At 51.4% G+C, this 15,557-nt stretch overlaps 1 protein-coding gene and 1 long non-coding RNA gene across 3 annotated transcripts; one reads left to right on the top strand and one right to left on the bottom strand.

Annotated features, from left to right (window-relative positions):
• The first annotated feature begins 478 nt into the window (after positions 1–478).
• NPHP1 (nephrocystin 1) lies at positions 479–15,486 on the top strand. Of its 2 annotated transcripts, XM_071582263.1 has the most exons (20): positions 479–562; positions 767–831; positions 1,731–1,791; positions 2,224–2,360; positions 2,713–2,905; positions 3,138–3,239; positions 3,941–4,032; positions 4,413–4,452; positions 4,708–4,792; positions 5,357–5,451; positions 6,203–6,331; positions 7,644–7,718; positions 7,970–8,080; positions 9,186–9,268; positions 10,279–10,355; positions 10,604–10,703; positions 11,578–11,690; positions 12,954–13,027; positions 13,134–13,178; positions 15,139–15,486. In XM_071582263.1, the coding sequence occupies exons 1-20, from the start codon at positions 494–496 to the stop codon at positions 15,415–15,417; spliced, it is 2,025 nt and encodes a 674-aa protein (XP_071438364.1). In that variant the 5' UTR covers positions 479–493; the 3' UTR covers positions 15,418–15,486. The 2 variants fall into 2 exon arrangements, with proteins under 2 accessions (XP_071438364.1, XP_071438365.1); XM_071582264.1 differs by lacking the exons at positions 10,279–10,355; positions 10,604–10,703.
• LOC139685427 (uncharacterized) lies at positions 4,226–10,783 on the bottom strand. The gene is made up of 5 exons (XR_011700104.1): positions 10,485–10,783; positions 9,363–9,477; positions 5,346–5,424; positions 4,731–4,874; positions 4,226–4,319 (listed from the first exon to the last, which is right to left on the bottom strand). It is a non-coding gene; the product is annotated as an uncharacterized lncRNA (long non-coding RNA).
• Positions 15,487–15,557: the final 71 nt, after the last annotated feature.

The raw sequence follows: 15,557 nt of genomic DNA, 5'->3' as shown, positions 1-15,557 counted from the left end.
CCCTTCTTAGGGAATTCCAGGAGAGTATTTCCTGGAGTCTGGGAGAAGGGAGTGCTGAGGGATTTACTGCACGTTGCAGGCCGCTGTTTTTCAACTGGATTGATGAAGTTTTAAAAGTTTGGGGCGGGGGGCGGGGGGCGGGGGAAGCGGCCCTTGAGGGTTGGATGGTCTTGGAGCTCTTTCCCACCGTGAATAGAATCACAAAATGCCAAATAACGTGTAGCCAAATAAGCGGTCCCGGGGCAGGCTACCAACGGTACCGAGTCCCGGGGCATTCCCCGATCCGTGTGTGCGGTACCGAACCTCGGGGCGGGCTGAGCCCCCATCCGTGTGTGCGGTACCGAGTTCGAGTACCGGCTGAGCCCGGGCTGGGGCACTCCCCGGCGCGGTACCGAGCCCCGCAGCATTCCCCGGTGCGGCGGAGCCCCCGCCGGCCCCGCCCCGGCCCGTCATCTCTCGGCGCCGCCGTCCGCGCTCCCGTTGCCCGGTGACGATGTCGGAGCGGCGGGCGCGGGGGCCGCTCCAGCGGGTGCAGCGGCGAAGCCGGGAGCTGCGGGACCAGGTACCGGGGCTGGATCGGGGCTGGACCGGCACGGGTACCGGGGCTGTACCGGCGCGGGTACCGGGGCTGGACCAGGGCAGGTACCAGGGCTGGACAGGCGCTGGACCGGGATGGGAACCGGGGCTGAACCGGGACGGGAACCGGGACAGGTACCGGGGTGGCCCTGCCCGTGCCATGCCCCGACCGGCCGTGTTCCTGTCGCAGGTGGATGCGCTGCGAGCGGATAGCGAGGCCGCGACCCCCGGGCAGCGGGAGCTCCTTCGGCAGAGGTGAGGGCAGTCCCCAACCCTCGCCCCTCTGTCACCTTACCCAGGAGTGCCCGGCTCTGTGCCGTGTGTGGGATGAGCGGAGCCCCCGCAGATCCCTCCAGTCACTCTGCATCCTCCCTCAACTGTCCAGGTGTCTCCCTGCCCCTTGGCACTCCTGTTTTTCAGGCTGGCTCTTCCCCCTGTAGAAGGGAAGGCTGAGAGGGAATCCCATCAATCCACACAAACATCTCCAGGGGGAGGCAGAGGATGGTCCCACACCCTGCTCAGTGGTGCCCATCAATCCACACAAACATCTCCAGGGGGAGGCAGAGGATGGTCCCACACCCTGCTCAGTGGTGCCCATCAATCCACACAAACATCTCCAGGGGGAGGCAGAGGATGGTCCCACACCCTGCTCAGTGGTGCCCATCAATCCACACAAACATCTCCAGGGGGAGGCAGAGGATGGTCCCACACCCTGCTCAGTGGTGCCAGTGTCAGGATGAGGAGCAATGGCCATGAACTAAAACACAACAAGTTCCACCTCGATAAAAGGAAGAACTTCCCATGGAGGTGGCAGAGCCTGGACAAGCTGCCCAGGGAGGCTGTGGAGTTTCCCTCTCTGGAGACATTCCAAACCCACCTGGATGTGTTCCTGTGTCCCTGCCCCAGGTGACCCTGCCTTGGTTGGCCTGGGTGACCTCCAGAGGTCCCTTCCCAGCCCAGCTACTCTGGGATTCTGCCAAATGCAAGGGGGAGGGTGCACATCACAGGGAATGATCACCCAGGCTGATGTTTGGGCTTGGAATCCTCAAGCTGCCCAGACACAGAGCACCTAAAATGCCACACATCAGTCAGCAGGCACAGTTTGGGGGAGAATTTCAAGAAAATACCATCTGTCTGTCTTGCTTCCCATGCAGATGTATCCAGCTGAAGAAACTGGTGGAGGAGAACACAAATGCCCTCCATGCTTTGAAAAAAGTAAGTGTGGAGATGAATTTGTTTGGATTTCTCAAAAATTCACCCCAGAAAGCATTTCAAGACCACCAACCTTCTGTTTTAGATGCCGCAGGACAAGAGCAATGCCCAGCTCTGCACACTCCCTGCTTGGCTTTTCCTCAGTGTACACTGTTTATAACCATTCCTGTAATTTAAAAACTCACTTTAGTGCTTTTTTGTGTCCAAGTTTTACACTTAAAATCTTTATCAGCCCAATGCATCCTTTGGAAGCAGAGAATGCAATTTGAAACTTAACATGGAATTCCACCTTGTCAGAGTGAAAAAGCAAAGAAAATGTCACCAAAGAGGGAGTGAGAGCAGCCCAGGGAGGGGAAAGCTTGTAAGGCACGTCTGGAAAACTAAATTTATAGAGGAACTTTGATTCTTTGGGCAATTTGTTGTGTTCTTTTTCAGGCTGATGAGCCTGCACCAGTGGGGAATTACAGCCAGAGGAAGGAGGAAGAGGAAAAGCTGTTGCTGAAACTCTCCCAGCAGCTGCAGAAAGTCCTTCTTGCCTTGGCTCAGGAGAGTGTGACAAAGGATTACACAGAGTGAGCCGCTTAAACACACAAATGGAACCTGTGTTTTTACAGAATGGTTGGAAAGGACCCTGAAAAATTGTTTTCTCATCCCCTTTGTTATCTGAAAAAATAACAAGAAAAGATGAGGGGGGTCATTAATGACTTGCTGGGATTTTGTGAGGGTGTTGGATAATGTTTGGAGGAGAGGGAAGGAGAGAGGACACAGCGTGGGGATTGTGGAGTTTCTCCAGGACAGAGAATAAAACACAGGATTGAAAATGCTGTGTCTGGATAGTGCCCTTGCAGAAAAACCCAGACTGGCAGCAATTCCAAAAAGTTTGGTGAAAATGAGAATAAAAAAGGTCTGATTTGTGTTGGGTAGGGATGAGGAACATCAGAAAGGTCCTCATGGAGAAGATGGAAATGAAGAAGAGGAGGAGAGTGAAGATGAAGAAAGTAGTGAGGAGGAAGACAGTGAAGAAGATGAGGAGAAGTTGTTGGATGATCCAAATGTCAAGGAATGTGTTGCTGTTGGAAACTTTGAGGCACAGCAGGAAGGGGATCTCACATTTGAGGTAAACACTCTGTGAGGGGGTTTTACTGCAGATCAGTCTATATGGAGCAATAACTATAATGAAATCCTGTGCTTTGGGGATTCAGCCAGTTCCTGGTGGGAGCTGGGGGGAAATGGTGTTTCCTGGGAGCCCCTTTGGCACCCTCTGGATCTGCTGCAGGGAGAATGAAGAGCTTGTGGGGCTTTAAATATTTGCTTGTCTTTTGTCTCTGTCTGTCTTTGTAATGCCTAAGAAAGGTGAAGTGCTGCTGATCCACGACAAGAAGGCGGATGGCTGGTGGGTGGCTGAGAATTCCAGGGGGCAGAGAGGCCTTGTTCCCAGGACCTACCTCATGGTTGGTGTGCTGTGCCCTCTGTCCTGTCTCACTCTGCTCTTTAGAGTCATTAATGATCCTACAGCTGCCTGGAATTGGTCCCCCTGCCTGTGTGGGGACATGCAGCAGTGTGGCATTTGAAAACACCAGTTAGTGGGAAATGGTGCCAGGATTGTGGAAACAGCACCGTGGTTTTTATCTTCTTTCCAGAGGGAGTAATCAGGCATTGGAATGGGCTGCCCAGAGAGGGGGTGGATTCCCCATCCCTGGAGGTTTTTAACCTGAGATAGGCCGTGGCACTGAGTGCCATGATCTGGTAAAGGGACTGGAGTTGGACCAAGGGTTGGACTTGATGATCTCGGAGGGCTTTTCCAACCCAATCCATTCTATGATTCTATGCTGGAGATCCCCAGCAAAAGCAGCATTTTTGTGCCTGGTGAAGATGTGGCAGAGAAGTTTCATGAATACAAAAGTCATCACCTCTGTCACTAAAGGTCAACTCTGATGACTCCAGACTGCTGTGGGTTAATTTGGGCTTTTAATGATGTGTCTGCAATGTGAGTCCATGAACATGTTGGACAGTTGTCTGCAGTTACACTGAAAATCACAGACAGAAATTCTCCTTTTCTAAATATTCCCAGGGGCTGTGGTGGGAGAAGGCATTTTTAGGAGCAGAACTGGGAAGAAATCGAGCATTTTGCCATTGTGAATCTGAATTACAGGTTCCTAAGGAAGAGGAAGAAAGCCAGGAGGAGAGGGAAGAACACATAGAAGTGGTGGATGAAACAGCAGATGGGACTGAAATTAAAAGAAGGTAAAGGGAGTGATGTGAAAGCAAACAAGTCCTCCTCACCTCGCAGGGGGGTTTGGTTCTTTTCAGTACAACAGTCATGTGGTTTGTTTCTTGAGTGGGTTTGCTGGGGAGTTCTGCTTTGGTCTGCCTGTAGAGTTTTGGCTTGATTGGTTTCTTCCCTTCCAAACTCAAAGAAAAGCTCATGTATCAGGTTATGTCCCAGCTCCTGGGACAGTCTCACAATCACTCTGAGTGGCTGGGCTGAGTCATTATTAGTATCTCAGATTTTAGAGCTGGTCATGAAGCTGCTGCTGATTGAAAACAGAAATCTCAGTGTTTAAATCTGTCCACACAAGGATTGTTTGTTATGGGTTATTCCAAACCCCCTGTTTTCCTTCCAGGACAGACTCTCACTGGAGCGCTGTACGAGCCATCACAGAGGTGGGTGCCCCTCTCACACCCCAAACCTGCCACAATGTTAATTAATTATTTCAGGGGCAAGCTCTGCCCTTTGCCAAACGCTGTGCCTCATTTACAGACCTTTGTTTTTAATTAACATCTCTTTGGGGAGGTTTAGGTAGCAAGAAGTGCCCCAGCAATGCTGATGCCCCGGGGCTCTGGCTCCAAACAGAGTTTAGATTAGGATGGAATTAACTGCTGAATATCAGGAATTCTGGTCCCTTTTGCTTTCCCCAGAGTGACACAGTGGAGGTTCTCACCACCATAGGAGCAGTCCCGGCAGGATTCCGCCCCTCCACACTTTTCCAGCTCCTGGAGGAAGGTGAGGATTCCTCCTGAAGTTCCAGTGCAGGATTCTCGGGTGGCTGTGGCGAGTTCCTCACCCTGGGCACCAGCCTGTTGGACTGCAATCAGTATTGCTAAATTGTAATTGGGGAATTGGCTGGACTTGACCCATCAAATAACGTGTGAAATGCTAATTTTCCCCCCTCCATTAAGTTTTAATTTATCTACTTGAAATCCTGACAAATTTCCTTGTGGTTTCAAAATTTTCCTCTTTGGAAGATCCTGTTGACACTGGAGGAAATGATGATTTTTTAATTTTATTTTAATGTTCCCTTTTTTCTTGGGGAAGATTATTACACATCTCATGTTTTGTTAGTCTTGGTGTTTAAAATGTTTCAGCTCTTTTTGTTAATTAAATTATTGTGCTCCTGGGATGAAATACAGCAGAGAACTCCCAGATTGTAACAAGTGCTCATAGGAAGCACCTCCATCGTTCTAGTTGGTCAAACATCCCCCTGGACCTGAATTTTGGGGACTGCTCATTGTGTGGCACCACAGACAATTAACAAATGAAGGAGTTCTGAACTTACCCTCGTTGCAGGCCATGAGTTTCGAGCCAGTTCCTACTTGCAGCCTGGGCTTACCCCATCCCAGCTGGCTTTCAAAGACCTGGTGTGGAACTCAGAAAAAAATACTGTGAGTATCACTGGTGAAAACCTTCATGCCTTTGGGTTTGGGAAGTGGTGGGACCTCCAGGTGGGAATTCCTGGCAGGATTTCCTGCTGGGGGATGAATATTGCTGTGAAACACAGCAGATTTCCACATCCTTCCAGGCTCCTTGGGCAGGAGATGTTGGCACACCCTGCTCTCCCCTGGGCAAAAAAATCAGGATAAATTGTCACGTTGAGTGTCTTTTAAGAGTCATTTAAGTCTGTGGGTTCCTTCCCTACCTGGGGTAGAGCAGAGGGTGACCAGTGTGAGGTTTTAAACTGTGAAAACTGTGAAATCACAAATTTAATTTGTCTTCTCTCCTTCTGCCTAATAATTATGTCTTAATTTGCACTATTGTTGGAATATTTCTCCAGCCAGGACTTTGGTTCTGTCCTGAGGAGATTCTGCAGGGGTTTTAGTGGGACAGAGGCTCCCTGAGGAGTTGGGCTGCTGACCCTGCCCAGGGTTTGTGCTGGGGGCAGTGACAGTGCCCAGGGTTTGTGCTGGGGGCAGTGGCAGTGCCCAGGGTTTGTGCTGGGGGCAGTGGCAGTGCCCAGGGTTTGTGCTGGGGGCAGTGACAGTGCCCAGGGTTTGTGCTGGGGGCAGTGACAGTGCCCAGGGTTTGTGCTGGGGGAGGCCACACCGTGCCCAGGGTTTGAGGCTGGTGGAAGCCACACGGTGCCCATGCCAGGCACTGGGCAGTGCCCAGGGGTGACCCTCGCTGTCTGTGTTTCAGATCTGGCCCAGGCCCACCCGGGTGGCCCAGGCTGTGAGCCTGTGTGGCTGCAGGATGATCCCTGTGCCAGGAGCCAGCCTGCAGATCCTCAGCAGGCACGTCCGGTTCGGCCTCTTTGATGGCACGCGGGTGAGGAGCTCTGCTTGGCACTGCCAGCAGCTGGGGGACCACCACGAGCTTGGGGGCTCTCTGGGACGACCAGCAGCTCTCAGGTTCTCTGAGCCCACCAGGAGCTTGGGGGCTCTCTGGGAGCACCAGGAACTTTGTAGTTCTCTGGGACCACCAGGAGCTCTGGGCTTCCCTGGGCCCACCAGGAGGGGCTTTGGGATTCCCTGGGCCCACTGGGAGGTCTGGGGTTCCCTGGGACCACCAGGAGGGCTTTGGGGTTCTCTGGGCCCATCAGGAACTCTGGGGTTCCCTGGGCCCAGCTGCTCAGCAGTCTCATTCAGTCACAGTCTGCCCCCTAGGTTGCTTAACTCATGCTCAGATTGCTCTGCTTTGAGCCCACTCAGCCAGAAAAATAGTTCTAAAAGGGTTTAATGGGCAAACAGGCCAGACTGCATTGAGAGCACCAGGCATGGCCAGACATGCACACTCACCCCTCTGTCCCACCCTTGGACTCCACAAACACCTCCAGCCCTCCCTTCCTCTGCCTTTGCTTTCTGCCCATTGCTGCTTCCATCCCACTAAGTCAGGGACAGTCCAAGGTGCCCTTCCCCTGCCCTCTCATGCCCTGAGCAGCCCGAGGTGCCCCTGGAGCTGCTTCTGACTCACAGTGACAGTCACACCCTGCCCTGGGGCTGAGGGCTGTGCTGGGTGGCCCTGGGAGGGGCTGGGGCGGGAGTTTCTCTGAGCCCATAATTCCAGTTCCCCCACCTGCCATTGTGCTCGTGGCCCCTTTGTGTTTGTGGAGATGAGCATTTTGGGGGCTGCCCTCCTGTCATGGGCCTGGGAGTAGCTGGGCCAGGTTCAGATTCCCCCCCTGCCCTGGAGAAGCTGGGCCAGGCTCAGATTCCCTCTCTGCCCTGGGAGTAGCTGGGCCAGGCTCAGATTCCCCCTCTGCCCTGGGAGTAGCTGGGCCAGGCTCAGATTCCCCCTCTGCCCTGGAGAAGCTGGGCCAGGCTCAGATTCCCCCTCTGCCCTGGAGAAGCTGAGCCAGGCTCAGAATCCCCCTCTACCCTGGGAGTAGCTGGGCCAGGCTCAGATTCCCCCTCTGCCCTGGAGAAGCTGGGCCAGGCTCAGATTCCCTCTCTGCCCTCCATCCTCTGTCCCTCTTTGTGTGTGTGCAGAGCAGCTTTTTGTCCCAAATCCAGCAGTTTTCTCCCGGGTGTCTTTGCTGTGTGCAGGGTTGGATTGGTCTGGGATATCTCTGCATTTTCCTGAAGCAGCAGAGCTTTCCAGGAGAACTTGCCTGAGCTTTTTTCCCCACTGTCATGTTTAGGTGCTGAGTAACATCCACACAGTGAGAGCTACGTGGCTGCCTAAAAGCCCTCAGACATGGACCTTTTCTCCAAGGGTAGGTGACACAGCCACTGACTAACCAGTGACAGCTCCTTGCTTGGGGACAGGACCTTGTCATTAGAAAGTGCCATCTCTGTGCTCCATGGAAAGAGAATCAGGTTTTGACTGACACTGGTTCTCTTCATTTTTATATGCAGTGGGATTGGGTCTGAGGTTTGTGTGCATGAGGGATGTGCTTTGAAAATCAAGATCTTGGTTTTCATAAGTCCATTAACTTCTTTTTCCCCCTCCCTCTCTCTGCCCCAGGTGATGGGTCTCTTACCCACCCTGCTCGACGGGGACTGCTTTGTCAGGTCCAGCTCCCTCTCCTCGGACATTGGCATCTTATTTGAGCTTGGCATCACCTACTGGTGCAGTGTGAGTGTGGGAAGGGCAGCAGGAACCTCTCCAAGGGCGGGGTTATGAAGGGAACCAGCTGCCCCTAGTTAGAGAAACCACATCCATGAGAGCAAGCAATGGGCCTGAACTGGGACACCTAGCACAGAGAGCAGGTGGAAAATGCCTGCAGGGAATGGAGGGGGCATTCCGTGACTTCTCCAGGAGACAGACAACCCCTCAGCTCCTTCCCAGTGTTTGTGAGGAGTGGGGAGCTGAGGGAAACCTGCCCCTCCACACCCCAAAGGGAAGTTTTGGGGAGTGTTTGACCAGGACTTCCCAAAGAGCTACTTGGAGCATTTCTGGGAGTCTCTCCATGAAAATGACATCCTGACTGTCTTGCCCATGTGGAAAGGGACTCCAAGAGAGCTGGGGAGGGGCTTTGGACCAGGGGATGGAGTGACAGCACAAAGGGGAATGGCTTCACTGAGGGAGGGCAGGGTTAGGTGGGGAATTGGGAAGGAATTCTTCCCTGTGAGGCCCTGGCACAGACTTCCCAGAGAAGCTGTGGCTTCCCCATCCCTGGAAGTGTCCAAGGCCAGATTGGACAGAGCTGGGAGCACCCTGGGCTGGTGGGAGGTGTCCCTGCCCATGGCAGGGGGTGGCACTGGGTGGGCTTTGAGGTCCCTTCCAACCCAAACCTGCTGGGATTCTATTATTGGAGACAGCCCTAATTAGAGAATAAACCCCTAATGACTAATGCACATGAACACACCTGTCCTTACACTGCCATAACTTGTTCCAAAGCCCCTGGCCATGTCATGGGGAAGGACCAGTTCTCTGCAGGTTTGCTGTCTCTCTGCTTTGTTTCACACTAAAGTGCTGTACAGTTTGGGAACTAAATTTACAGTGGTTTGTAACTCCAGTTTCCCCAGACAGACCCAGCCTGTCCAGCTGGGCTGTGCTGCTGGGAAGCACAACAGGTAGTAACACAACAGGTGGTGAAGGCCAGAAAAGCTCCCCAAAGGGAAGCAGATTATGATTTTAGACACACAGGGGTGAAAGAGGACAAGGTTTTGATGGGATTGTGGTAATTAATTGTGCTTTGGTCAGCCACTCAAATTGTTTATGTTTGTCTTTTTTCCAGTCAACAGGTGTGAGGGGAGAGCTGAGCTGTGGCTGGGCATTCCTGAAGCTTTTCACTCCTAATGGAATTCCTGTTCCTTCCAAGTGAGTTTGGGGTGTTTTCCTGCTCTCTGCACTTACACACCCCCCTACATACATCTGTGTTACACCATGAGTAAAGCCCACCTTCCATACTCACACACTGCTGGTGAAGCCTCATCCACACCAGCACTCTGGGATTCTGCCTCTTCTTTCCATGCACTTTGCTGCTCATCCCTTTGCCATGTAAAAATCAGGAGACTGCATTCCAAGACCTAGGAACAGGGAAGAGCTGTTGGGAAGGAATTTCTCACCACATTGCAGAGTGTGAATAAACTTACATTTTGCAGCTGATTTGTGGTTAGCTTGTGGGTGCAGTGATCTGAAAGAATAATGAAGTGTACATAGTTCTATTTTATTAATGTAGGAGAGCTTTCTGTTCATTTACACAAATGATTCATTGCAGTTCAGGCTGGCACAACTTGGTTTTGACCAAATATTGGTAGATATATATATATAAATTCTGAATTTATCTGGATCACAGGGCAAAAAACACCCACTGTTCTGTGAGCCTCCAAACCTCTTCTAAATCTAATTTCTAATTTTGTTATATGTTTCATTAATTCAAAGGTGGTATCTGCAGGCTGAATTTCATGCTGGTTTCAACAGAGCAGAGATTAGTTATTCTTTAACAAATTTTAAATATGGAAGATCTGAAATGTTGAAGTGAGGGCTCCTCAAAAACATTTTAGTGAAACAATTGCTAAATGTCACACAAGAAAATTACTGGAGCTGTGGGAAAGAAACAGCACTGCCAATTGCTTATAAAATAATTAACCTCCCAATACAATTAAATTCCCAAAATAATTCTCCCTGGTATAATACAGGTTTCAAATTTATCATTTGGGGCTTGGTGGCCTCATCAGGTGTAGCCACTGCAGACAAACACACTGGTTTGACCATCAGGGGCTGGGCCAGGGGTTGAGACAGCAGATTTTTCTTTCTCAGCAAGTGCTTGTGCTGTTCTCCCATGTCCCCAAGTGTGTTAATTGGAGCTGTGCTGCTCTCCCTGCCAGGATGTACGAGCTGGTGCTGAGTGGTGGAACTCCCTACGAGAGAGGGGTTGAGGTTGACCCCTCAATATCCAGAAGAGGTGTGGTTTCTTTTAAATATGATATAAATAAACACTGTGGCAAATGCTGTGCCTCTTTTACAGCAGCCTGGTCTGGGTGGGTGTGTTCTCCTTTGGCATCTATTGAATTATTTCTTCCCCTCCACTTACGTTGGCTGGGGGGTGCTGGGTGCTGAGGAGTTCCCAAGCCATTGAGAACTCCATTTTCTGATGCAATTCCTACTGCACTTTCCAAATGGCTGATTCCATCCTGGGATTTATTCCTGCAGCAGGTGGTGGGGTGTTCCAGCAGTTCCTGACGCTCAGGAAACAGCCTGTGCTGCTGGTGAAACTCAGGGCCCCGAGTGTGCAGTGCAGAGATGTCCTGAAGTAAGTACAGAAGAGCCTGAAGGAAGTGCCTGTGTGTCCAGAGTGGTGCCAGGGATCCTGTTCCTGTTCCCTGGAACACTGGCTGTGGAAGAACCCGAGGATTGTGTCACCTGCATGTTGTCCTTGATGTCTGTTTGATACTGAGGGTTGTTTGGTTGGAAATCAAGTCTTTCAGTTTAGGTGAGATGGAAAAGAGTAGCAGCAGGAGTTGGGCCTTGGAAGCTGAATCCATGCCCAGAAATGGAGCAGGACTCATGGAGCTGCCATGGACACAGTAATCTCCATGGAGCTGTCCTTGCCCTCTGGTTTGGGGAGTGATCACAGAATCACAGAATCAGCTGGGTTGGTAAAGACCTCCAAGATCATCAAGTCCAACCCTTGGTCCAACTCCAGTCCCTTTACCAGATCATGGCACTCAGTGCCACGGCCAATCTCAGTTGAAAAACCTCCAGGGATGGGGAATCCACCCCCTCTCTGGGCAGCCCATTCCAATGCCTGAGCACTCTCTCTGGAAAGAACTTCTTCCTGATATCCAACCTAATCCTCCCCTGGCAGAGCTTGAGACCGTGCCCCCTTGTCCTATTGCTGAGTGCCTGGGAGAAGAGACCAACCCCCAGCTGGCCAGAACTTCCCTTCAGGGAGTTCTAGACAGTGCTGAGGTCACCTCTGAGCCTCCTCTTCTCCAGGCTGAACACCCCCAGCTCCCTCAGCCTCTCCCCACAGCACTTGTGCTCCAATCCCTTCTCCAGCCTTGTTGCTCTTCTCTGGCCCCGCTCCAGCCCCTCAATCTCTTTCCTGAACTGAGAGGCCCAGATGTTCTGGAGCAGCAGTTTTCAGTCCCACTCTCACCTGTTGTCCTTTGTTTTTCCAACAGTTTTCTGCCAGAAACGTTCCTTGGGAGCATGAGCTGCATCCACCTGCTGGCCCTGTACTGGCAAATCCTGGGAGACGCCCTCCTGAGGGACAGGGGGAGCCTGCAGGGCACAGGTGAGAACAGGCAGAGCTGAGGCTCTTCAGAGCATCACTCTCTGCTCACCCCTCTGAGATGTTTCTGTCATTGAGGTAAATCATCCTCTCCATTTTTATTTTTAATTACTGTTTACTAACTGACTAATGCAGGGAGAGACAGAAGTGGAAGAGTTCTGGGTTTGGAACTCTGTCTTGCCCTGATTTTGCAACTCTTTGTTATTCCTCCAGCAGACCTGTAATAGTTTATAGCCTTCTCCATTTTAAAATCACTTTGAAATGGGGACAAATCACATTTCCTAACTGAACTACAGGTGAATTTATATTGGTATTTTCCCCCATCTCTTCTCCAGAGTGAATTATGAATCATCTGTTCCTATACAAATACATTTCCTCATGCACTTACTGACACTTTTAACTTAGAATCTGCCATCCTTAAGCACCAGGTTCATCTGTCAGAGGTGCTTAACTTCCCTCCTGATTTTCTTCAGCTTTAATATCTATCCCATGGTGATTTCAGTAGTTGAAACCCAGACCTTTTCATAAATTAATGCATTAATTAATAAACTTACCACTAAAGTGCTTAAAGACCAGGTGGGAACTGCCACACTTACCTGATCTGATCCTCATAATGTAGGACAGTAGATGAGGCTGATGAGCTTTCCTGGGATTAAACTGCATCCCTTTGGATCCAGACTTCATTTGAAGTGACTGAAAGGTGTTTCAGAAGTTGTTCTGGCAGCTGTGTGACTAAAGGAGATTTCTGTTATTTCAAAATCACCCATCACTTTAGAAAAAGACAAAATGCCTGTTGTGTCTCACAGAAGGCATCACTTCTGCCTTTCATCCTTTAAATGTTTTGGTTTAGTAACTGCTTTGTGTTTACTAAACTTTCCACCAGCTTCAAGGTGAAGAAACAACAGTGCATATTAAATATGTGAAATCACAAGAGAAGGAAAATAGTTCAGGCAAAATTCCTCTGGGCTGATGTGCCTCACTGGGTAAATTCTCTGTGCCACTTGGCACCTGGTTCTCTCAGGATGGAACACAAGACTCCAGTCAGTAGCCCAGGTTTTTGCATGTCTCCTCTCCTGGTTGACCTGTTTCCCAGCCAAGGAGAGTTGGCTGCACTCAGAGATCTCCATTGTCAGGGAGCTCTCCTGCCTTCCCTGTTCTCTGGAGAACCCTTACAGCTCCTTTGTCCTTTGGAGTAATCTGAGGGGATGTGCTGAGGACCTGGATGTGCAAATCCTTAGCCTGGAATGTGCTTGTTTTCTGTTTCAGACTTAATCTGTAACCCTGTTTTAGCAACCTTCCCTCAGCTCCTGGATCAGCCAGACCTGATGGATGCGCTTCGGGTACGTTACCTTGGCAGGATTTCCAGACCAAATCTCAGGGCTTTTTTGTCCTGGGAAAAGATAAAAGTTCTCCACAGCCTTGGGCTGATTTGACCTTTCATTTTAGAGCGCTTGGGCAGACAGAGAAAGAACACTAAAGAGAACTGAGAAGGTAAGAAAACTACAGTTTCCTTTCCATATATTCAGTGCAATGAAATATTTTTAGCAGGGAAGATGTTATGGGCTCATAGGCAACGTGTGGCTCCCTGTCATGATGTGCTTCCAGTACTCAAGTGGTAAAAGCTTTCCATGGAGAGAAAATCCTCCTCCCTCCACCCTCTGAGCTCATCCTCCCACAATCTGCCTGGGAAAAGGCCCCCAAATTCCTCACATCTCACTACCCAGACAGTTCTAATCCCATGTTTTGGTGTGTAGGCAGCTGGAGAACTGACCTGGCTGTCACCAGGCTCCCCCACACCTTGTCCTCCCTCCTGTCCCCTGCACAGGGAGCTCCTGCAGGGAATTCAGTGAGAAAACCACTGGCTGTCAGTCCAGGACTTGCTGGGAACAGCACTGGGATGTCTCATTCCCTGTGCAGCTACTGAGTAGATACTCAAGGCTTGCTCCCTGTTTACACAAACCAACCCAAGGGCCCTGAGTCAGAATGGCTTTTTGAGGGCCATTCATCCAAGAGGAAAGGTGAGCTGCTGACGGAAGGGGTGAGTGCCTGGGATCCCAGAGCCATCCAGATCTACCTGACTGGCATGTGCCGCTCCCAGGGGAGGATTGCTGCCAGCTCAGGGCTCACCCTCATGGCTCTGTGCCCCTGGGCTGCCACAGCTCCTGTCAGGGCTCACCCTCTGTGCCCCTGCACTGCCACAGCTCCTGTCAGGGCTCACCCTCTGTGCCCCTGAGCTGCCACAGCTCCTGTCAGGGCTCACCCTCATGGTTCTGTGCCCCTGAGCTGCCACAGCCCCTGTCAGGGCTCACTTTCTGTGCCCCTGAGCTGCCACAAGTCCTGTCAGGGCTCACCCTCTGTGCCCCTGAGCTGCCACAGCCCCTGTCAGGGCTCACCCTCTGTGCCCCTGAGCTGCCACAGCTCCTGTCAGGGCTCACCCTCATGGCTCTGTGCCCCTGAGCTGCCACAGCCCCTGTCAGGGCTCACTTTCTGTGCCCCTGAGCTGCCACAGCTCCTGTCAGGGCTCACCCTCTGTGCCCCTGAGCTGCCTGCTGAGCCGTGCACTGCTCCATGCTGGGCATGGCCCTCGCCATTCTGGAACACTCCATGCTCAAGGAGGTTTCCTGGAGGCAGCAGTTGGGATGTTTCCTGTGTGTCTGACCAGCATGATCCTTCAGTCTCTGTGTTTTCCAGACTGGCCTTTACAGGGGAGCACATAATTCTCACCGTGCACAGACAGTGTGAAAGAGCAGCACCCATGGGCAGCCTCCCCTCTTGCCCTGAGGAGTGCAGGATCAGTGGCTCTGTGCCCCAGGAAAACGAGTGGAATTTGGGCTTCCAGGGCAGGAAGGATGCACCACTGGCTTTAGGAAGGAATAGAAATACCCCAGGAGCAAAGGGCCCTCAGTGCCTGTGGTTTGTGGGAATGCTGGAGGGTTTCCAGGGCAGGGAGGATGTGCCACTGGCTTTAGGAAGAAATAGAAATACCCCAGGAGCAAAGGGCCCTCAGTGCCCATGGTTTGTGGGAATGCTGGAGGGTTTCCAGGGCAGGGAGGATGCACCACTGGCTTTAGGAAGGAATAGAAATACCCCAGGAGCAAAGGGCCCTCAGTGCCCATGGTTTGTGGGAATGCTGGAGGGTTTCCAGGGCAGGGAGGATGTGCTACTGGCTTTAGGAAGGAATATAAATACCCTACAAGCAAGGGGCTCCCGGTGCCCGTGGTTTGTGGGAATACTGGCAGGGTTTGGGGAGCAGATTTGTTGCTCTGTGAGTTGTATTCCTTAGGCTTACCCGAGATAACAGATGTTTGGTTGGGAAGGTCACATCTCTTCCCATTGTCGTCCTGGGAACTGGGGGTTGGTTGTTTGGCTGGGTTTTCTCCCTGTGTACAATACTTTGCAGAAGAGCTTGGCAACACCAGGAATTTGCAATGAAGTATTTTCTTCTCTGCAGAGAGATCAGGAATTCCTCAAGTCTCTGTTTGTGCTGGTGTACCACGACTCTGTGCTGCCTCTCCTGCAGTCCACGTTCCTGCCCAGCTACAAGTGGGCTGAGGAAGAGGTGGAAGTGTCCCGCTGGAAGGTGATCCATGACTTCCTGCAGAAAAGCCGGGACAATGACGGTGCTCTGCAGTACCTGCTGTCCTCAGAAACCACCCACAAAGCCTTTGACATCTCAGAGCTGGCCTATGATTTCTTAGGAGAAGTGAGGAGAAACAATCCTGGAGAATGAATGGACTCAAGGACAATTCAGGCTCTCCAAGGATGGGGGAACAATATAAATAAATTCTTACCAAAGAGACTCTGTACTACTGAACTGTAATGAATATTTAACGCATTTCCCTTTTGGGAGAGACTACACTTACTTTAGCA

The sequence above is a fragment of the Pithys albifrons genome, chromosome 2 (genome assembly GCF_047495875.1).
Source record: "Pithys albifrons albifrons isolate INPA30051 chromosome 2, PitAlb_v1, whole genome shotgun sequence".
Taxonomy (NCBI): domain Eukaryota; kingdom Metazoa; phylum Chordata; class Aves; order Passeriformes; family Thamnophilidae; genus Pithys; species Pithys albifrons.
The sequence above is the reverse complement of the archived record's forward strand: the minus strand, read 5'-3'. Positions and strand labels throughout refer to the sequence as shown.